The sequence below is a fragment of the Aquila chrysaetos genome, chromosome 1 (assembly GCF_900496995.4).
Source record: "Aquila chrysaetos chrysaetos chromosome 1, bAquChr1.4, whole genome shotgun sequence".
Classification (NCBI taxonomy): domain Eukaryota; kingdom Metazoa; phylum Chordata; class Aves; order Accipitriformes; family Accipitridae; genus Aquila; species Aquila chrysaetos.
The window spans coordinates 32310833-32335194 of record NC_044004.1 but is presented as its reverse complement, the minus strand read 5'-3'; the positions used below and the strand labels follow the sequence as shown (position 1 = coordinate 32335194).

The 24362-nt window shown below is 33.9% G+C and overlaps 1 protein-coding gene across 4 annotated transcripts in view; it reads left to right on the top strand.

Annotated features, from left to right (window-relative positions):
• The window catches only part of SGCZ (sarcoglycan zeta), a 530884-nt gene that overhangs the window by 496538 nt on the left and 9984 nt on the right, over nt 1-24362 (top strand). For all 4 annotated transcript variants that reach the window (XM_030023778.1, XM_030023769.1, XM_030023788.1 and 1 more), the window contains exons 6-7: nt 9885-9957; nt 22470-22593. In XM_030023778.1, coding sequence (XP_029879638.1) covers nt 9885-9957; nt 22470-22593 — 197 coding nt within the window. The remainder of the gene's footprint in view (nt 1-9884; nt 9958-22469; nt 22594-24362) is intronic.

The following is a 24362-nucleotide window of genomic DNA, read 5'->3' as shown; positions in this document are numbered from 1 at the left end:
TTGGCCTTGCCTCCCTGGTTTATATTTAGATTTAGGATGAAAGCAAAAGACCAATTAGAGTTTCTGAATTTGAAGTTTTAATGAAAATACTCTTTTTTTTCTTCATGACAGCAAAACTAACAGTAGTAAAACAATTTCATTTTGGCAAAGCATTAATGTGAAAAATTAGTATAGATATTAAAAGGAACCTTTAATACAAAGCAAGGAAAGGAGCAGAGGGAGTATCCTGCTGAAAAAAGCAGAACATATTACTTACAGTGTTAAGAGGCCAGAGGGAGACTAAAGGACAAGGAAGATTGAATCTAGAAGAAATAAATTCCTTTGGAAGGTTTAATATAAGAATAGAGATCTTTCCAAGTAAGGTTCTCTTCAGTAAAAGCTGAAAGGCTGGACTGGTAAGCATCATGACAGTTTGTTGACTAGATAATACAGGGAAATACCTCTTAGAGTTGATCTGAAGATAATGCAAAGTAAGGATGGTTTTCCTTTTTGTCTCTCAACCTATCTCTGAACCTGGTAAGGTCTTTTGTTGATAGCTGGATGTATGAAACATATTCTTTCTGTAATTTTAACTTAAAAATGGTAAAGCAAAAGAATTGGTTTCACGATGACTGTCAAATTGTAGGACGTTCTGTTCCCTAGATATGACAATCCTGGTACCCAGTGTTCAGTATTCTCTTCTGAAACTGCCTGAACATAATGTAGTTTAATGTCTAAGAGGATGTGAACAACAGGTTTCTCTGGCAGCTGATCCCACCAAATTTTCATGCAGAAGTAAAGCCTGCTTTGCTAATTTTAGCCAGACATGCCTTGGTATGTAGCAAGGCAACGAAAAGTGCTTAAAACTTAAAAGTCTTATGGTGAATTTATGTTAGGTGTATTACAACAGTGATGAGAGTGTGATTTTTGAGTCTCTCCTGACTCACAAACAGTAAAAGAGCAAAAACTAGACTAGGGCTATGCCACAAGACTCACAGCAGAGCTGGGCTGTTACAAGGTTTGCCAGGTAATCTGAATTGTGGTTGTAATCTGAGTCCTGATACTGCTCCTTGGTGACACAGAAGGGAGCATTGAGACCGGCACTGATAAATTACTCTGTGACCAGCTCAGTCCCATCTTGAAAATGGAGTGGTAGGTCTAGCAGTAAATTACTGCCATAAACCCTCTTCCCGCAGCCTCTGCAAGGTATGTGGCAACTCTCTTGTGGTTCTTGCCTGCAAAAACATCCGAGTCTTTGGCAAAAGATGTGTATTTCAGCCAATTTTAGCATATTGCAGTATGCTTTAGTATCTTGTCCTTTCCTGCAGAAAATATGGTGTCTTTCCTGTGATTAATACAGATCACATATAGGCATGCGTTTGCTAACATGACCGTTGGTGCTTTACAATCATTGCAGTTTATTGATTTGAAATACACCTGCTTCCATTTTGTTGCTAAATTAAAAGGCTTGCTTCACTGCTATGCTGACTTGAAGGTGAGAATATTAAGTGACAAAATTACTGTTGCACATTCACCCTCTCTCTCACAGCTGCAGAATTTCCATTTAAAACTGCAGTAAAGACTTACCAAAGTTAAGTCATTTGCCCTTTTGCATTGCAGTAATGCCAGGGTTGAATGTGCTGTATTCATCTGTGTAATTTACTTCTAGAGAGAAACCAGAATATTAATAAAGAGCAGGAATAAAAAGACAGTCATAATAGGTGATAATCAAGATAACTAGTGGTAATATCAAATAGAAAGTTTTTAACAACCTTGTGAGGGACTGATATTATAGCTTCATTTTATTTCTCATATCTGCAAAAAAAATTATGACTTTCAATAAATGGAGTTACTAATATTTTTGTTTCATTTTGGTCTAATAGGCACCAAAATGTATTCTATCAACATATCTCCATTTCAGCGCTGTAGAAATACATGTGAGGATTCTTCTCATATTTTCACTTTTTCATGAATTCAAAAGTATTTGAAGGCATTTTTACAATGACTTTTTAAATACGTACTATATACTTTCATATGATGGACTTTTATATGTGTATTAGTGCCCTCTACAGGGTGCACAAATGCACTTATCTAAATATTTGTTTATAATTCATCCATGGCATGCTAATTCCTATACAGTAAAAATGCTATAGTAGAACTATTTCAGAAATCTGGATAATAGTCCTGCTGCTTTGTGGCTTCCTTTTGCATAAATAAAACAATTTACTAAATTGTAAGAATGCAGCAGTAATTATAACATAATCATAACAACTTGTCAGTATGCTACAGTAATGGTAAAGTACAGAACAGAAATAAATGCACATTTACATATGGCATAAAGAACTGGCCACTAAAACCTATATAAGGCACCCTGTGAATCAGTTTTAATGCTAAGGGTAACTTAGATGACTTCTGTTATAGTTAAAGTGAGATTTCTAAACAAGCTTTCCCAATTTAGATAAAATTCAGATGTGTCAACTGCTGACCAGATGTTGAATGCACAAGTTTCAAGGTGGTTAGGTTGTGTGCATTGTTGCTGTAGTCTCAGTCCAGTATTGGTAGTTAACTAACCTCTAGAGATGCTAATTTCTCTTTTTTTGGCTATAGATAAAATATAAATAATCTGTACTCCTAATTTAGGCAACTAATGAGATGTCTAGACTTAATGGAGAAGATCCTGATAAATTCCTCTGAGCTTTTGACTTTTCAAAATGAAACCATTTATTTATGGATTATCTTAACCGAAGGGCAAATGCCTTTTCTTTTATCAAAAGCTAATCATTAGTTCTTTTGTTTTAGAGTTTTTTGAAGCAAATTGGATAGATATTCCTGACTAGGTTTTGTAGGTAGGCAGCAGTACATTCTAGAATTTTCAGAAAGCTTCAAAATGGGAAATTATCACTGATTGTTCTTGGAACTAGGTGAGAAACAATTTTCTCACGCTCACATTTTTCGCCCTTAAGATTCTAATATTTTTCCGTAGTGTTTTGTACAAATACATGACACTTTGCTTTTAGTAAAAATCAAGATAAAATTATAAGGTAATTTAATTAACCTTGAAGTTAAAGGCTTCATTTTGTACTCGGGATATCCAAGTTCATGTCCCATTCTTTTACATCCCAGGTGAGTCCTCTGATTATGAAGCTATTGACTGTTGTTTGATAGTCCTCTCATTCATTGATTCATTTATTTTTCATCAAGGAAACATCAATTCTGTTTGTAACTGATTAATTATTCAATAGAGCATAAGCCTGAGTGTTCCAAATCCTAGGGTTATCTTCTACAAAAAGTGAAAATACAGTCCTTTTGATCTATTAAATACAAAAATAATCCCATTAAAATTCAATTTTTTGAATGTAGACAAGGACATTTTTTTGTTCTGTGTTCCATTATTGTGAACCCAGAATAATTTACATCATTTTAAGAAAAATGCAAATCCAGACTATCGTATACATCTAGGAAAAGAAGATGATTTTTTGTTTTTTAGGAATTATTTACTGTGAAATCTAAATGTAACCTTTAAATCTATTCATATATCTAGCTATTGTAACTTTTCAAGGAGACTGTATCAATCCAAGCAGAAAGTGGTTGTAGTTAATAATTTTTATTGTCATGTGTATCTCCATATGTCATGCATCACAGGGGAAAAAAGTAAAAGACGTTATGAAAATTATTTTTTAAAACTTGTTCTTTGTAAATCCCTTAGATATTTTTCAATTCTTTCATGTTTTGAAAAAATATTCGATTTTATTATGATTTCTCAGAAGTTTCATTTAAATCTATAGACTTTTTTTCATCCCAGAAGTAGCATTTAGAATAGCTATTTCCAATTATTAATTGAATTATGTTACTACTGTGCTCAGTCCAAATTTTATTCAAATAGATTCACTTTTTCAGCAGAGCAAACCAAGTGGCCAAACAGAGATTTTGGATGTGAACTTTCAAACAAGTATGTGGATGAGCAGCTGAACACATAGGCATAATCCAATTTCATTTGCATTGCAAGACAAGAGGTGTCTTAACTGCCCACCATTAGGAAGCAATGTTTCAAATGTTTGTACTCAACAGAAGTTAAGATGATATTTAAGAAAATAAACACTGACTGTTGCAATTTTGCAAGTATTTCCTGGAGTTGCATTTTGCTTTGATCAAAATTTATCACACTGAAGAAGCTGAATTTTAATTTATTGGGGAACTCATCCTTCTTATCTAAATGAAAGGCTTAGTAGAAGTCTTGCTTTAGAAAGGTTGCCATACAGAAAATATGCATCAAACATTAGTCATGTTCAAGGGCCTTGAGTAATGAATCCAAATAATTCATTTTAGAATTTACTTTTATTAGCAGCTTACCTCTGAAGACTTCGATGCTCATGCTTTAGTTTAGAAGAGAACAGCTGCATCTAGTCAGGCCATACTACAGCTTCGTACCTTAATATACCTCCAGTATGGCCATGACAGTATCAAACCTTCATTATTTAACATTATTCAGTTTTGCTGCTGAGGGACTCTGCAAGATTGAAATCCCAGCAATCATGCCAATCCTACTTACTTTAATTTTAGTTACGTGCACCTCCATAGCAAAAATTCAGTTGCATTGTCCTCTTTTAATACAAGTACCTAGCTAAATTACATTTCAAGCCATTTATTAAAATTGAACGTCTTGAAGAGCTGCGCAATCAACATGTGGTCCAGAAGCTGCATTCTCATGCCTTTGGGTTTCTAATGAGCCCAAGATAAATTATAATAACTGGGCTTTTAAAAAAGAATCAACAAGCATTCTCTGTGGTCTTTTTATGATCATTGATCTGCCTAGTTGAATATATCTGTTTTTTTCAGTCTGGCAGTGATCATCTCTTCAAAGGTCTTAGTGTTGAACAACAGCTAGCTAATCTCACAAAGGCACTTTTAAATTTTAGCTATGTACACATGGTAAAAGAATTAAGAACTGGTATTTTTTATTGCAATTAAACTTTTAGAACATAAAATCTATGTTTTCAAGGTCTCTTCAATGGTAAAGCAATCTTGATTAATTATTCATATTTCTCTGTGAAACCTGTGGATGCTTTAACTTAATAATGAGTTTGCAACAAGTAAAATTGCAAGCTTCAAAAATGATAAATATTTTACAAACTCTTCTTTAAACTCTCTAACTCAGAGGACAAATTGACATTACAGTCTAATACTTGCATAATCTTAGTACTTCATCATATCGCTACTTGATGTTTCTGAAAAACCTAGAGAAAGATCAAGGCAGTAAGATTCATCTGTGCCTGTGACGCTGCAGTGCCATATAATTTGTCCACATCAAAATGCTAGACAATTGCATTGTCAGTACAGTTGAGGTGATTTGCTTACAAGAATGGATGTGAAAGGTGGGATAATGCTAATATATGGTTCATTTTTCACAGCATAATAATTTATTGGTTTTTGATTCTTGGCTCATCAACTCTTTAGCTGGCATTCTTTCCACAAAAAAAAATTAGCTCTGCTAATCAGTACGCTCAGGTGCTGGTCTTTTCATGCTAGTCGGTTATTAAGTCACTGAAAGGTATCAGTGTTGTTGTGTGAACTAAGTCATAAATTATGAAAAGATTATTTGCTGGTTAAATAAATGACAAAATTTCCTCAGCATGCACATACATAAGCAAATATAATCCAGCACCAAATACCAACATTGCACTTCCACTGTTTTTATGAAACTTGCCATTTCCCAAAGGCTGAATTTCAGGAACCATTAAATTGAGTAGAAATTAGTAGTTTACAGTGGTGTCTCTGAATTCTCAATATTCAGTTTCATCAGGAACGTGTGACTAGTTTTGCTTGTAGTGAAAGGGGTTTGATTTGCTCTGTGTCAAAAAAGTGTGTTTTAAAGGTCTGGTGTTTATAAAACCGATATTCATAAAGAGGTTTCTCTATAAATACAGAATTGGACTTTTGGCTTTTTTGCCTGACTCGTGCTATTTACTGAGTTTTCTCCAGCAACTTCTATAGCAACTGGTATTCTTTGACCAGTAGTTTGCCTTCACAGATGCTTCTTTCTTAGTGAAGTCTTTACTTAACTCATTCTCTTCCACTGGAAGCTAGAGGTGGGAGTAATTTTATTCAGTTACACTTAGAGTTTTGATTTCACATCCTTTGCACATACTCCATGCCCTTGCTATTTTATTTCCTCTGAAAGGTTCACTTTTTATAGCTATCCGTTCTGACTCATGTTCCTTTGAATACAGTTCCCTAACTACTTCCTTTTGAGTTGTACTTGAAAGGGCTTGAAGGTTCAAGTCTTTTCTTTCTATTCTTTTTTTGTATTCATTCATCTCTCTTTAGAATTTCACTGATCTCAAAGTAGGTCTTGGTTATGAATCTGTAAGTGAGGGATTACAGTTAATAGATCCTTCTTATTTCTGTAAAAAATAAGTGTTTTAACATTGTTAATTATTGAATACCTAAAGTATATTTCTTTCATTAAAAAAAAATCATGCTATTCACTTTAAATCCTGATTTATACTGTTATATTTATTATTCATAGAAAGGTATGTTTGTAGCACCATTTCCTAAGCAGTACTGAACTACATGATCTAACTTCCCATCAAAGCACTACAGATTTACATATAGTAAATTAAAAAATAAAGAATACTTTCCTATAGTTTTTCTTCTATTCTGTATTTTTAAGTAATGCTGATCCATGTCTTTTATTTGCTGTACAATCCCTTTCCATTTTTCTTGATCCTGGTGTTTAACTGCTGGAAACATGTCAGTAAATTCTGGCTGGCTGATCGTTTTCACCTTTCTTACTAAACCCAAGATAATTATAAGTGCCTGCTTTCCTTCCAGTATAAAATAAAATAAATTTGAGATATTCTTAAAGTTGTTGATAGCATATTTTTTGAGGATAAAGCATTTACCACAAGAACTGTTATACTTTCACTTTTGAGGCTGAAAGAGAAGGAAAAAAAGTATGTGGGATTGTATCTTGAAATAGCAAAAGGAGCACATTTGGTTTGTTTTGAGTTTTAATTATATTTTATTTAATTATATCAGTTTATCCTTAATTCTACCTGCCTGGATTTTCAGTCTGCTTGGAAAAACTTGGTCTTTCTTTCCAAATCTGTATTTTGTAAGGGGAGAGCTGCCTTCTCATCTTTTAAACAAATGCTACTAAAAGTGAGGAAATACTAATGCTGGCTTAGTACCAGCTGTCATTTATCTTTTGTTATCAGTCTTTGCCTAATATTATCTTTGGCACTTCTGATTGATTTAGTGTCTGACCCATACCACAGTGATGTTTTATAGATCTTTGCATTAATTCTGCTCTTTCAAACATTACAGCTGTGGTCTTCTCATAAGTAAACACTGGCAATTCTGCATCCTGTTCATTTATTTACATCTTCATATCCCATTGCCACCTTCAAAAATACAAAAAGCCCTTGTCCTTGAAAATATTTAATATTGCTGATTAAAGAGGTGATTGGGATCCAGAAGCACACTCTTTGATTTCTGATATTCTGCTCCAATAGAATTTCCTGCGTGCCATTATAGTTGCGGGTGAGATTTAGTTTGAGTGACAGAAAGCCTGGCTATACAGACATGCTATTCCTGTCACTTAACGGTAGCAGAATTGCAAGGCAACGTCAGGTTTAAAAAACAGATTCTGCACAGCACCTCTGAGAATACCTTTAGGTAAAAAGATATGCTGTTTTTTCCCTCCTGTGGTTCTTCATAACACGCAGCAAAGTTTGGTTATAGAAAGTGGATTTGGTTGTTTTCTTGAGAGATCTTCAAAGCAGCAGTCATAATGAAATTGTTTTCAGTATGCTTTGCCAAGATATTTGTAAAGTTTATACATTGCTGGAGATAAAAACCTAGGACTTTACCTCATGGATACTCCATACTAATAGAGTATTTTACAATGAAGGGGGTGGTTTTTTCTGTTGTGGTTTGTTTGGGGTTTATTTTTGTTGTTGTTGTTTGTTTTTTTTAAGAAAGTGGTGTTTAGAAGATGACTAACGATGATTTTCTGACAATAATTTAGTTTAACATTTAATTAGATTTTTTTGGCCTGTTGCTCAGGACTTTTTAACACTGTAAAATGGTATCAATTAAACATTCTATAGCCTCATTCTGCTTTCAGTTCCTGATAAGATCTGTTTACTAAATGTTATTGGTTAACTGCAAAAATATCTAAATATCTATCTCCATTAACAGCCAAAATTTCTGAAAATACTTGTGAAATATTTAAATGAAATATTTAAATAATTGAAAATACTTTATTGTATTTAAAATATTGTAACAATTATAGTGGCGCCTCTGTTGCTTTGAGCACTTCTTATACAGCTACTGTGAGATACTGTTGGTATGTTTTTAAGTTTAGTTAGAATTCAAGGCTCAGAACACAAGAAAACTTCTGTTGTTGAAATATGGCAATTAATCTCAGAATATTTAGTAATCAACTATAATTATGCCAGGCAGTTTCCTTGATCTTATTTCTAGTGACAGAAGGTAAATACATTACCTGTTTTACATGTGGTTTTATTCAGTTCTTTCATCTTTACTGGAGGTTCTCTGTTGGAAAGTCTTTCACACAATAGTTCTAGGCTATTTTCATTGCACAGTGCCCAGTACACCATCTTCAGACAAGGAAAATAAAAGCTTATAGCCACATGGATATTATTTAAAAAAAAAAAAAAAAAACAACAACAACAACAACAACAAAAAAAAAACCTAACTAAAGTTTATATAAGTGGAAGACAAAAATAATGGCATTGGACAAATCAGTAAACAAAAATAGACATGACGATAGTGTGCAGGGAAAAAAAAAAAGATATAAACTTCTGAATGCCTAAGAACATAGGTAGGCTATTGCTATCTATTAAATGTAAATTGAGTCATATAAATGACTGTTATGTGTGCAATCCTTGTGTCTTAAAGTTAAGAGAAATACTTATTTTATAGTGCTGTTCAATACATGTCAGTTTCTTGAGTTTTCTATTATTTTAACAAAGAACTTGCTGTAATCAGATCTTTATTAATTTTTTCGTCCTTTTTCATTCTCCTTAAAAAATAATTTCATTTAAAATAATGGATTGTGTTAATATTTGTCTTTTTTTGAAATAACGCCAGAGAACATTTATCAGAACCCTAATTTTTTCATTGAAAAGGAGTTTTTCAATGAAAAATCTTGGTCATGTAATTCAAAATGTGGAACTATCATATGCAACTTGGACCTAGTTATAGAAATTAAAATTCAATAGAGAGTCAATTCAGTTTTAGGAAATAGTGACCCATTTTCTTTGCCTTGAGTTTGAGTGCCCAGTAGGAGATACACGAGCATCCACTACCAACACTAAAACCAAAGGGCATTCCAGATAAGTCTCTTTAATTTCTTTGAGAACAAAAGTTTTCAATGAGGAAGGTCTGATGGAAGGAAACTCTGAACCTGTCAGATATTGAGATTCAGGCTAGCAAGTTCAGGTGGTAGACTGTTATTTCAAAACTTTTGAAAGCGTAGCATCTCAATTTAAGTAATCAAAATGAGCATCATGCAAAAAACAGTAGACACTTCTAAAATGTGTTTTTGTCAAACAAATCTATGATATTCTTCTCCTTATCTGTAAAACAATCAGTCCCCAAAGTGTTGAGATGAGCATTCGGGCAAGTCAGTGCTAAAAAGTTTGGATCTATAAATGTTTTCAGATTTGTATATTAAATTCATCTATCGATAAACAGAAGTCTATAGTTTTACATGATGTCAGTCCAGAAATGCAAACATAAACATGAAGAAACATTGATAGTCATTAATAAAGGATTTAGTTAAATATTTTGTCCTAAAAATGTCAATTTTTGGTCATACATTTCAATGTGTATTGTTTTCCAAAGTAATTGTACTGTATTTTATTTATGTATTTTAGGCACGGAAGGGGCAGTGTTTGGGCACTCTGTGGAGACACCCCATATCAGAGCAGAACCTTCCCAAGACCTCAAGTAGGTGTTGTTCAAAAAGTTGTTTTAAAATCAAGTATTCTCAAAAATAATTAAGTCTTGATTAAAAGCAAATATCTGTCTAGTAATATATACTGCCTACGTAATGACTCATACGTATCCAAAACACTGGTAGACTTCAATTTATTCTAACTAGCCAAAAAACCCACAAACTTTTATCACACAAAATGTGAAATACATTACTTTTTATAAATTACTTGCCTCCCGTAGTAGAATCATCGAGAAGTATATTTTCCCTAGAGATTGTAATAGTCAGGTGTTTTTAAGGTCAGATGAGTACACTAATGTTTAATAGCCTCAGACCCAGATTTTGATTTTTTTATGAGCTGTTACAGAATATGTAAGTCAAGGTAAAGTAAACAGTCCCAGATTTTTTCAGATTGTTTCTGGACTGTTGGGTTTTTTGAATACTACAAACACACACACTTCAAAAATTCATTACCAAGTGAGGCTACATTTGTAAATGTAAAAAATCCAAAGTTTTCTGTACATAGTCACAAAAGTGGAGAAATCGGTAAATAGTAAAAGATCAAGTCTAAAACTTGCTAAAGTGTCTATAGACTGAGAAAGAGAAAATTTAGAAAGGTTTATAGTGAAAGCTTTTTCTTGAAGTGAACGTATGTGCACCGCTAAATATTAATATGTAATTTATATGGATAACTAATGAGAATATATGACAATCACAGAAAATCAAAGGTCTTTCCTTGTGTTTCTCTCAGCAGAACTGTTGAGAAACAGTATAGAATTTGATTCAATTCTACTATGATTCCTAAACATTATATATCTATCACTTTACCTGCCCAGCAGAGTTTATAATGAATTGCTACAGAAAAGCATTGTTAAATGCCCTTCCCTATACTTGCAAAGACATTTAGGATCATCAACCAGTAATGATGTTGCAGATATCATGTGCAGAAAGCTGCCCGTGTGGACAATTTTAACCACTGTGTGGGGTGTAAGAAGTAAATGGTTGTGTTTGATTATTTACACTAAACATTTTAAGGTAATGTAATGGTTTGGGGTCTTCCAGAGGACCCTACTCATTAGATTTTTACCTCGAAAATCCCTATCCCCTACCAAGACTCCTGTCAGTCCTTTGTTGAGAGTAGTTGTAAAGGCATTTATTAGTGATGACCACCAAAGTAGTATGGTGTCTAATCAAAGGGAGTTCAGCAGAAATCAAAGTGGAAACATAACAAGGTTTTCTTTTTTCAGGGGTCCCAAAATTTGAGTAAGAGGGTGGAACGTGTCCCACTCGAAAGAATGTGGAGACACTGCTTTGTCTACTTCTTTCTAATAATTAAATAATAAAAACAGAGTGCAAATGTATGGTAACCCTGTGTCTTCAGGATTAATTTCACTAGGGTTAAAATCACTTCATGTTGTTTGTGAAACATACATATGGGGCATTCACCTCCCCTGTCTTTTGGCTTTATTCATTTCCATGATGTCCATTGCTGCCTTACTCTTTTCCAACTCCACTGTTCCTTCAGCTCATTTTTCCAAGGTAGACTGAAATTAGTGAGAATGTTTCATTCAACTTTCTGCCCTCTCATTAATAATGAACTTAACTCAAAGTTTTTATTAAAAAACATGGTGAAATGGAAACCCTTGCTATTTGGTCAAGCAGCATTAGCTTATGTGTAAGTGGTTTTATTCTTAATAAATACTGTACTGTGTTCTGGAAGTTTTTGTACACATGTACTACTACATATTAGTCAGGATTCAGTGATATTCCTTTTTTAAAACTCTCAAGTAATTTTAATCTTTTAAAAATTATGACAGCTTCTATTAGGATAGAGATTTCTTGGCTATTGGTATGAAACTTTCTAGAAGGTAACCTGCAGACCCTTTTTAACCTTGTAACTTGAAAGTACTATAAATAATTGTGGGTTTGTGTGGTATTTTCTGACAGCAGAATACAGTTAGACCTTCAGATCCCTTTGAAAATTGAAATTACCATGCACCTTTTAATCTTATTTCAAATTATTTTTTTAAAAAAAAGCAACAAAAAACTGTTGAGGGGGTGTTTTTTTTAAGTTCAAGCCCTGCATTCATTTTCCCAAGAAATAAATTGGCTTTTTTTTTTTTTTTTTGCTAATTTAAAAAATGTTGTCAGAAAGCAGTCATTTATCATTTAGATGATTATTTGCCAAATACGTCCAAACAAATAGGTCACCAACCCTGATACGACATTTCCCCATGGCCTCAGAAGCTACCTCTGTCACAGAAATGAAAAAATACCAGAACACATTTTCTGGCCTCAGGCCCAACTGATACAACTACATTGATATTGTAAAATCATTTTATCCTCTAAAACGGAATAGTTGCATCCTAAATGTTGAGTGGAAATGGTCTTTGACTCATGTTCCCCTCCAACTAGTGCCTGCAAATTGTTTGGGAGAGTCATAACTGACTTTCACTTGACTCTCAAATATGCCAGCAACTATTTAGCTGCATAGATGGTTGAGTTCCAGTGATCTGGCCTGGGTCCTAGCACTTTTTAATGTTTTAGTATAAACTTAGCCAAAGTCTCCAGTAGACCATAATGGCAGTCCTAAAATGATGTATTTTTCCAAATGTGGCATCCCTGCACCTTGGGACTTTTGAAATTGACGGTAACATGGGAGAGTAGGAAGTTTTCTGAGTTGACGTTAAACTTGATTTTTTCAGTGGACACAGGTGATTGCAGTTTGACAGCAAGTTGCAATGTATCAATGCAAATATATTAGGCTATGAGAATACTTGTATACAGGTCTGAAAAATAAAAGAATTTACAATAGATTGTTAATTAAAATATAAATGATGCCATATTTTTCATGTTGTAACATGTATTTGTGGTCAAGTAATAAATGTCAGACATCAAGATATGAGTATATTTAAATAATACCCTTTTTTTTTTCCCTCAAAAAAAGATGCAGGAAAACTATTCATAACCTTGGATATGCAAAAGAATTCACTACTGAATTTAAAAAGTGGAATTCTGACCACCTTGATTACTGGGAATAAAACTAAACTATAATATTTGGACTAAGGTTTTGATACCCACAAGGCTCACAGTGTTTACCCCAAAATTCCTGGGATTTTGGCTCAATCTATTCTGCGCAGGGAGGCAAAAAGTCAGATTCATAATAGCTTCACATACCTAAACTTTGCCTCAGCCACTCTTTGTTCTATATCCAGATTATGAGGTCTTCAGGCAGAGAAACATCTGTAATATTTGCTATTAAAAATGTGTTTTGTAAAAATAAAATTAAGTTGAAATTTAAAGTAATTCCTTCCTATTTGCCCAACCACTTTGGTCACATCTTTCTCCTGTCTTACATTTTCAAATAATAGCTAGCGAGGGTTTGCTTTCAAAAAACATTTTTCTACAATCCTTTGTGGAAGCTGGTAAGCCCTTTTGTGTCAAATCCCAAAACCTAATTAAATCTGACTTTCATTAGCTGGGATAAGCAGCATAAAGAATCATGCCTTAGAATCAAGATAATGAATTATATCTTAATAATTTAATCTTCATATTTCACTACTTTTTCTCTGAGGAACACAGTTAGGAAAACCAAACTGCCAATATAATAGGTCCCCAAATATTGGTTTTAGGCTAATAGTGCATTAAAACATGGTGCACTAATAGGTAATATCCATGCACAAAAGAGGCAGACAGTAGTTAAATGCAGATAGCTTTGCCCTCAATAACCTCCTTAATAAGGGGGTAAATTAATTTGTTGTTGTTCTCTGGGGATCAAATTTAATAGTTTTTTTTTCTCTTCTATGTCAAACCTCACATACCACTATCAGCTAATCCTGCAAGCAAATGCTGGGCATAATGAGATGAAAATTGATCAAGCAGCAAGGAACCACCCAAGCTAGTAGGATCCCACTTTACCTCTGATAAGAATTAAAAATACACAGATCTTGCTCAAGGGGTCTGTTTCATTCAGAGTTGCCTGATGGTTTGTAGGAGCCATCTTTTGCGTCATTTAAGGGGTGGTTTACTAGTAGGGCAAAATATCTATTCTATAAAAGCCTGGAGCCAGAGGAAGCATCAGAAAGGAATTTTGACATTAACTTCTTAGTCGTCTGACCAGGCTGAGAGTAACAAAAGCACTGGGATTCTGTTCATCTGTTTTACCCAGAAATTAAATAATAAACCAAACCTCACCAAAAGGGAGAAGATGCAGTAGAGTAAAAAAACCCAGCTTCCTTCCTATGCTGTTTTAATGATGTCAGGTTCTAGTTACTTTCTCAGTATTCTTTTTTAGTACAGTGGAAATACTTACTATTTATGTTTTCAGAATCTGTGTTTGGTGTTTAAATAGTTATTTCAGTGTTTGGGCATGTGTATTGACAGAACTTTGTTTGCTTAGTCTTATCCCTAGCTGTTGAAAATATGATTTATTTTTTTTAACATACATGTTCATACAAAAATAGAGATGGGTGTAGTAAAAATTTGAAAAATTTCCAAAAGTCAAGCTTCTTTTTTTACATATATATATATGCTTTTATATATATAAAATTAAAAAAAAAATTAAAAAGACATTGAAATAGAGAAGAAAGCCAGTAATAAAAGTTATAATTACTATGCAGATAGAACACAACAGGATCACAAGTTAACTAGGTATGGCTCTTAAACTGAAAGAATAATTTGCCTTAGTGTTCAGTGACAATGATTATATTTGACATTGGAGAAGGGAAAAGGCCCTAGTAGGAACTGAGATATGAAGGAAAAAAGTATTGCTATCAGAATTGGTAGCAAAATTCATTGAGTTTCATGTGGTTAATTTAGGGTGCTGGATAATCTTTATCCCTGCTCTGTGACAGAACTACATGTGAAAATAAGGTCAAATAGAAAATTTTACAATAAAGCTTTCAAACTGGAAAACAGACGCTGTGGGATTGATGGTTTGGTAAAGGTAGCACTTCTAGTGAAATGGATGGAAAAAATGGTCATCTAGTATATTATACGCTTTAGTCTGAACTCATTAGTATGCAATGCTTTACAATATTATTTTAAAAGATTCATTAACAAAAAGAATTATTAAGGGCTTGAAAAAAAGTAAAAAATGGGATGAAATAGAAGGTGGATAGATTGTGCCAATCCAAAGAAATATTTTCCTTTTGTAAGATACCTGATCTTCTAGAAAACAGAAAAGAGGTAGATCTCCTATGTGGGGTTTAAGTAAAGTATTTGATATAGTGTTATATCTAATGAGAAATAAAAAGGCAAGACAGAGAAGAGTGTATTTAAATAAATTTTAAGTGGTTTATAATAAGCATGTATTGTTCAGCCTGGAGGGAGATTGCAAGGAGAGTTTCGTCAGGATTGATCTTATTTCCAGTTTTGATAACTCTCTTTGTGCTAGAAGGAGGTACACATGTTTGGAAGCACTGGCAATCAAAGATCTTGAGCACTGGAATAAGCATATCATGAAACTCAAAAGTATGATGGTGAATATTGGATGAAATATTAGAAAGAAATTAGCATTCTGCCTCTCAGATGCGAGAAGTTCTGGAATAACCTTTCAAAAGGAACAACAGGGACAAGTAAAATTCTTTATTATCAGTGACTGGTTTATGCTTGCTTTATGATTATTCCATGCCATGGTTTCAGGAACACATGGATGGGCTCCAAGCATAGCTGTCTTAGGCTAACATGATTTTGAATGTAAAAATAATGCCCTAAGCTTGGAGCAATAGAAAGCATTTGCACTGTGCTGAGTTAATGAAAGACAAGGCAACTTTCTGCTCTGCAGATCATTGTGAAGGCAGCTGAGGATCTTTCTTTACCTGAAGCGTGCTCAGGTCTAACAGCAGCTGTGAAGAGCAGAGGTGCTCGGAGTCCCAGGGGGAGATGCTCAGGGTCTCAATAGCACCCTGCTGCGTGCTCCCACCTCCAGCAAGGCTTGTTGCATCTGAGGTCGCCGCAGGGCTGTTACACTGCTTCCAGACCCAAGCTGCTCTCTGCTATGCTTAATCTGCAGACCTGTCAAAGGAATTTCAGCAGAATAATTTTCCACATGAGATGAAGTTTCCTCAGGATGTGGATCAAAACCACATCGCAGTTTATCTCAGCTAAACTAGATCCATTTATATCATCTTAAGGCCTTTTAGGGAAACAATATTGAAAATATCATTAGAAGATTACACATCATCTGGACTGTCACTTCCTAATCACAGGAAGCTAATGGTTTTCAAAACTGAGAAGATTGTATGTCAACCAGTTCTCACGTGTTTCCTTCCCGTTGTTCAAAGAGCCCCATTTGGCTCCTCAGCTGCCCCCAGGCACTTTATGTTCCGATCTTACTCGACAGCCACTTGAGCATTATCTGTGGGCATGTTGCTTCAATCTCTTTCTGACAAGATAGATTTCTATTTTAAGAAAATAAATTCTGAAAGATAGCTCAGGTAATGGAGCTATTTCTGGAAAGAAAATAAACTTTAAGTAAGGATTTTTAGCGGAGTGGCAGGGCATGTGTAGAAGGTGTTTCAGGTCAGAACAAAAGTAAGGGAGATTATGGGAAGGAGAATGTTTTGTAGCTCTAAAACGTCAGGGTTATGAGGAATCCTTTTCCCATACCTCTCCTTAAGGGACTATTTTGGATTGTCTCGTATGCAGATCTTTGTCTCACAGCCTGAAAGTTTAGACTTTCAAGCATGTTGTGATATTTCTCTAAGAAATGAAAGCTCCCATTCTAAACCTTACATTTCTTCTAATTGTCTTGCTTTTCAAAGGTTTGAGTTTTAGTGGACTTGACATTCTAGAATGCATGGGTTTTTACCACCTGAGATTCCAGTTAGGTTTTTGGTTTGTTAGGTTCTTAATATTATTTCTAATTTTGATATTTTCCCTGTCTTTAGCTATTCTGGCTATGCCCTCACCCACTCTAAGAAACGACCATGCATTAAGTTCTCTTTAACCTTCCTCACATCACCTGCTTATTTTGTCAAGCTCTTGCTTTAAACTTTTTCTCTCTCCAGCACTCCTTACCTTTCCTTGATGCTTCTTCACTTTTTCTGAAAAACTCTTCAATGACATTTTATTCCTTACTTTTCCTCCTCAGTAACTAATATTTTTTATATTCTCAGAAGAGATCCTTTATTTCCCTACGTGGGAAAATTGTTTGTCTGATTTATCATCTGTCAAATAACATTAAAATATTCAGTTGTTTCAAGTGTCGCTATGATAATGTAGACCCACTGAACTGAAACCAGTGGCATGTACAGGGCAATTAGAACTCAGATTTGAGCCTGATGAGGTGATTTCTGGGTTAATGAGAATTTCAGGAGTTATAATAAGGGCATGCTGATACATGCCAAAGTCAGTGACATATCGAGCATGGACATAACATGAAATGCTATCCTGAATGCCATTCTACTGTTCTGATTTAAGTCAAGAAAGTTTCCTCCTTATTTAAGTTTATTGTCCTCCTTATTAAGTTTATTATTTATTTAAGTTGCAAAATTGGATATTGGAAAAAAAAAGTCATGTTAATATTTACTTGTTTAGGCTATTACCTATTCCATAAAACATTTCTTTAATTTTCTCTTACTTAAGACTCGTGTTGTGATGTCACAAAATAGAGAAACAAATTGTTCCCTTAAAGGTTAGGTTCCCACATAAATCAGAGAGCTTCACGTGAACTTATGAGAATTTTGCTTTTTGATAAAGGATAGCTGATGATCAGTGAACAGTATTAGGGATTCATGAGGCCTGCACATTTACCCTTGAATTTCAATTAAAAAAATTATTTCATCCTGAAAATATAAGTATTTGCTTAAAAACATCAGAATACAACAAACTTCAAGAAAAATAACTATTCTGGCAATGAGTCATATGCATCTTGCAGAGGTGCACATTTTGATACATGTAAATGTATCAAAAAGACTTTTTTTGTCACTTTTATATATATGTTAAAAGGTGCATGTATAATCTTGTAAATAGTATAAGTAATGAAACTGAAATGAGTGAATAGTAATTTTATTTTCATAGCATTCCCACTGCAATGTCAAAGGTAGATAATCAAGAATCCTCTGTTGGAATAGTTAACAATATCTTAAAAAAAGGCTTCCAGGTTTTTTGTCACCATGATCATAAAAGTCCCTGGTTATTCTTTATGGATACTACTGGAGTTTGCAGCCTGACTTCCAGGAAATGGACTGAATGGAAACCCTAATTTTATCTAGCACCATCAGTGTTCAGTGGACTCCTTTAAGGACTCTTGGTCTCACTGGAGGACTCTTGAAATCAGTTTCTGTGAGCGTCAGGGCAGCCAGCTATTCTTTTCATAATAAGAGAATTTGAAATAATATATATTTAAAATTGTTTGAGGTTTCTGGAAAACAACATTTTCAAAATTATTTTTTAAGAAAATTCTTAAATCTAATTTGGAACAAAATGGTTTCACTGGTGGAAGAGAAGGCCCTGCGTCCTATGGGTTTTGGGGGTTGGGAGTGCTTGTTTACAAGGAAGAAGTAGGAAGAGGGATAGAGAGAGGCTTGGTACATCCATTTGCCTTCCCTTCTCCTCTTTGTGTATCTTACCTCTCTGCAGCCCCAGTCCACCACAACTCTACCTACAGGCAGCAAGATTGATGTCACAATTATTTTAATCTATAGAAGTCTACAAAAAGGTTACCAAGTCAATGTGTAGATTTTCCATTGGTTTTATATTTGCAAAACGTTTGGTTTTGTTGTTTTTTTTTTAAATAACAGGATTCCTATGCTAACTGAAAAAAGCCACAAAAACCTACGTTGGCAACACCATCATATATAAAAGTTAAATTCTTAGAAGTATTTAAGTCTTTCTGACCCCCAGGTGTAAAGGTGTCAATAAAGGGGAAACAAGTACCTTCTTTACATGTGCAATCTGTAGCTGACAGCATGTTTTTTAATCCCCTGTTTTGAATACAAATTCCAAATTGGTAGAGGTTCATATCAGTTGTTTTACTAAGTAGCATGGGTTGGATCCACTGCTTAAATAGACACAAAGCAACTAAATTATTCACATCTGCACAGGGAAATCTTCTATTTCCTTCTATTTTAAGAAATACCTTCTGCTAGCCAACAGAGCAAAATTAACATAGATAAATTATATCCCATGTGAGTATGAGGGTTATGCAAGAGGTAAATCTAAACTATTTCTTAAAACCCAAAATGAAACCCTTTGGTTCATTTAAAAAATTATTTTTCTCTAATACAATCTAGGTCAGCTTGTAAACAGAAAATACCAAATGAAAAATGAATGTTTCTGCATTTCTGATGAGAAATATTTTAGTACCTTCAAAGGAACATGTTCAAGATATTTGAAAAGTTTCCTTTTTTAGCAATAATTCTTTAATGAATTCAACTCAAATTCATATAGCTTTGATCCTCTGAAATTTATCTTTTTTCACAAATTAAGCATTGATAATTAAAAAGAAAAAAGCCTTTCTCTGCTCTGGATAGCTCATCTGTCTGCATCACATATAACGAATTGACAGATTACATTATTTAAAAACCTCTTTTTAAAAGCCTCTTTGTCTTTCCTACAGAGTTGTAGTTTCTGTCTAATAATAGCAGTAGTTACCTTCTCCATCCTAGCTGTTTGTTGTTTGGGAAAGAAAAATTAAATTATATGAATAGGATTCACTCATAGGTGTAAATACCAGTGTGACAGGCCATCACTAAATCTGAAAGGAAAGCAAATTCTTGATATGCTATTGTAATAATGCACTTTTGCTTGGAGGGATCAGTATTACAATGTGGAGTGTTACAATAAGTTTATAGTAGCGATTAAAACTTTCAGAAATATGACAAAGAAAAATATTATAGAGCAGCTGCATATCAAACATAATTTATCTCAAAACATTGAGGAAATAATCTATGTGTATAGGATTTTGTGTTTCTGGTAGCATGCTGCAGATTGTGCAGCTAAATCACTTTTCAGATGTAGATCATCCAAAGAATAATAATAAGAAAAGTAAATTAGTAACTGTAAAACAGATTTAGGCATTCAATTTTACTAATAGATGGGTGGTGTTTTAAAAACTACGCTGCTGATCATCAGCCATTCATTGACATTTCTACCACATTATTTGATTTCAGGAAACTGCTAAAAAAAATCTATTGTCTGAAAAAGAAATTTATTCTCTACAGTGTGTAGAAGGCTGATATTAACAACTTCTTTTCACGTTCAGAAATTAATTGCCCAAATGTCTTCATTTTAGACAAACTGTAAGTCATTTATGTTAATGTAGTTCATGAAAAACCATGATGAAACTACACAAAACAGCTCTGAGGTATACACTGTCATGTGTTTTGGGAAAAAAAAAAGTTTATTCTTCAAACAAAATCATAATGTCTTGAAAGATATTCCTAAACAGATTTTTATTGTCCACCTGCTGAAAAATTTCAGTCAGGTCTGAGAGTGGTTTTGATGTTATGAAGCTAGAAATATTTGTGACTTTGCTAATACCCATCAATTCAATGCAATAAATGTAGTTAAGAGCACTTTTGTCTTCATGATTACGAAATGGCAGCTGAAACCACTGAGAAATGTTAATATTCCTGGAAAGTAGGTTATAAATCACAAAAATATGCTGCTGAAAAATGTGGAATGGAAGTATCCAATCATTTAACGTTTATACAGTTCAGTTTCCTTTTAAATTCAAGGTAAAACCTCATTAAGGCAACAGAGTACTTTCAAAAACCTAATTTCTAAACTTTATGGTTTATATGGTTGCTAAAAGGTTTTTGAAGCTCTTTTTCTGCTGTCTTATAGCCATCAGAAGTTCACAAACCCCCACCTGAAAAACACTGATGTACATGATTAAATAATTCATTATATTTAGATTCTTCCCTGGTATGAAGAACTGCAGAACCTTCTATTAACTTCTCCTTATAGAGTGTCAAGAAAATGAAAGAAAATGGCTTAGCACTAACAGAAATATAGATTTTTCTACTGCTCCTACTTATATGTATCCCCTGTATGTTTTTTTTTTTTTGTATAGGTAGCTACAAATAGTGTTTTCCTCTATCTGGACACCTGCTTTTAATACTTTCATTTTTTGTTGCCAAATAATTGCTTTCCTTTTTTTTCCTTTTTTCCTTTCCCTATTGAGTGTCGGTGACATGTTACAAACAGAAATATTTCACAGACACCATCTCAGTGACTTACTTTGCATGCAAATGTGACATTTTGGTTTCAAAATTATAATCCATCACTATTCTGTACACTTAAAAAATTCAATAGGTGAAATACAATGAAATTCTCTTGTTCCATTGCTTGATAGATTTTTAATTTGGCTTTTCTGTAACAAATTCTTTGTCATACTATTCTTTCCTTTATACATCTAGTACCTCATTATATTTTTGGATGGTTGTGACCTAACACTCAAAATACAATTTGCTGAAGAGGGAAATACAATGTTTTCTTCAAGCTACTCATTCTAGACATTTCTATCATTAATATATTTCATCTTACAAAAAGCCTTTGTTCAGGTAAAGTGGAACTGTGTTCTGTCATTATGTTATTGGGATATAAATAGATTAAAAGTTTTGTCTCCCTCTTAATGGGGCTATGCAATAAGTCTACAGCTGAACACAACTGGAATCCAAATGTTTATTTCCTAGTTCAATACAGTTTTCATCCCATCATCTTTCCTATTCAGTGTGTGAGCACAACTTCTATGAAATCCTTGCATTAGTACTTCCCTTTCAAGAGAAACCTGTACAATACTGTGAGGTAACATAGCTAAGTATCACAGTTCTGCATTAAGGTTGACAGAGGATCTTGAGTATAGGGTAGAGAGAAATGGAAAGACCGACAGTAGGACAACAATAGTTGCTTTGAGGAAAGATACCAAGACCCAGTGATATGTGTCTTAGCTATATTATAACAGGGTTAAAGAGCATAATGAGTATTTTGCAGAACAGAAAAAGCATGCAAAAAACCCACAATAATAGAGACATAACAGATTTTCTTTTCCTTTCTTCTTCATACCTAATGCTGCTACACCTACCGAAAATATGAATGAGCCTGTGAAGGCAAAGTCATTCTAATCTAGTTTTACATCATTATTTCAAACTTTTTAAGTGTTCTGTTTTCTTTTTATGTAGTTGAGCATTTGTCATCGGTCACTAAGCAGACTTTTTTTATTAACTTGTCATTACAGAAGCACTTACAGAGATGTATGGATTCCTAAGTACCTATATTTCAGTATTACTACAGTCAAGTAAATTAGGTACTGATGCCAGAAAGCATCACTAAGCAGACAAGCTTATATCAGTATATGCTTAAATGCTGTCTTAAATAGGAATAGATTTAAACACATACTTAATTTTTTTCTTTCTCCGGGCCATAAAGAATAGTGAGAGAATCACACATATAACTCATTTTTACTTCTTTACCTTTCAAAATACATTTATGTCTACATGCATTGTGGGTTTTGGGGCTGGGTGCTTTTTGGTGGTTTGATTCAGTGCATTTTTTCTCAGTAATTGTTTTTGTCTTTCAGACTTGAATCTCCTACTAGATCTTTGGTGATGGAAGCACCCAGGGGAGTGCAAGTCAATGCAGCTGCAGGAGACTTAAAGGCTACCTGTAGGAAAGAACTGCACTTACAGTCCACAGAAGGGGAGGTAAGTTCAGATGGTAGACAAATGTTCTACAGCTCTGCCCAGTTTAACGCAAACAATGTAAGGATAGTTTATTCAGCCGCAGTGTAAACATCACAAGAAGTGTTCTGCGTTTGCCTACGTTAAAGTAATTTTGGTTTAGCTTGCTCAATTATTAATACTTATTTGCTTTTTGCAAATATTTGAATCACTAAGTTTCATTCACACTGAAAGTTAGTTAAATGAATATAGATAAGAATTATTTTTAATCTAAGAGTCAAGGAAAAAGCTACCCAGTACTTCAGCATATCTGTGGAACAGAGACAGCTAAGTGATAGTGGTAAAAAATTACTTTGGATGAATCTGACAAACTAAGAGAGAGAAGTTTGGATTAATTTGGATTAATACTTCATTAAACCAAGATGAAGAGGTTTAACAAATTTTCTCTACATGTGGTTTATCTCCTTGAACTGTTACTATCTCGGTAAGAGAGGCAGAGTACTTCAATGGTATGTTCACTATACCGTTTCATCAGTGTCTTGTTTCAGTGATCAGCTCGACACAAAAAAATTTTGGTATAGATTCTTCATGTGTAAACATTTGCAAACTCATGAAAATGATTTTAAATTAGGTCACTGGTCTGGTTGGCAATCCATGTATTGCAGAAAAGCATGAAAGATTACTGGTATGAAAGTCCTTTCATCTTCAATCCTTAAAATGATATAACATTAAAAAAACTTGTGCAAGGGTATCAAAGGCTCTTGGATTTCTATTAGGCACTTTGGAGAAATGGATAGATTTTCAAATTGTTCTCAGTGGGACTTGCCAGGTTACAGCATTTTTGGAAAAAACGGTTGTTTAATATAAATATCTAATTGACAATGGAGCTCTTTAGAAATTTTTTGCCTTTTGGGTTTGTATTTTGTATTTTCTACCAAATGTTCCCAGATACTTTACAAACTATTCAAATAAGCAACAACAAACAAAACCAGCATTCACATCTGTGACAGATAATCCCCTGCAATGCACACTCTTTGCATTACAATGCAGACAGGAACATTTTTGGCCAATATACTGCATCAAAGGCTTAATTTGACAACATTTTTCTGTTGATGCAAGTATCTGTCCAGCATAATTAAAGCACAATATTTTCCTAATTCAGAGCCTCAAATACTTTTATACCACATGCCCCATTTATTTCTGAGTTTTTCTGAAAGCCAGCTCTTCCCACAATCTTTCATCTTTACTTACCACCTCTCTAAATATGAAGTCTTTGTTACTCTTTCCTAAAGCCGTTGAGATAGCAGTAAGGACAATCTAATCCTCTTTTAATAGTAAATATCATCCTCCCTCACCGTTGTCCTTTCTATGGGTATTTTCATTGCAAGGGGCTACAGCTTCCTGTAACCTTTCCTGTTTCCCCTCCCTAAATCCCTAGCTGGCCCAATCTAGTATGTTTCCTATATTTATTAACATAAATTTTTCATCTAGAATGTATTTCTTTGTTCTTTCCCTTCATGACATTGCCAGAGGGAAAATATAATACTCAAATGAAAATGAAAAAGAAAAGAAAAAAACCCAACCAAACCAACAGACAGACTGTTACCTTTTATCAATCCCTCATGATCCCTGAAGCAATGGTTGTATCTATAATGTCTTTGTTTAGTATCGTTCATCTCTGTGCTGCCTTGTACAAGTATTTAATCTGTAGATTCATCAGGCAGTTTTGTCTATACCAACACTGTGAGTTTATTGCGTGACTTCTTAAGTATTTACTACAACTTATTGAAAAG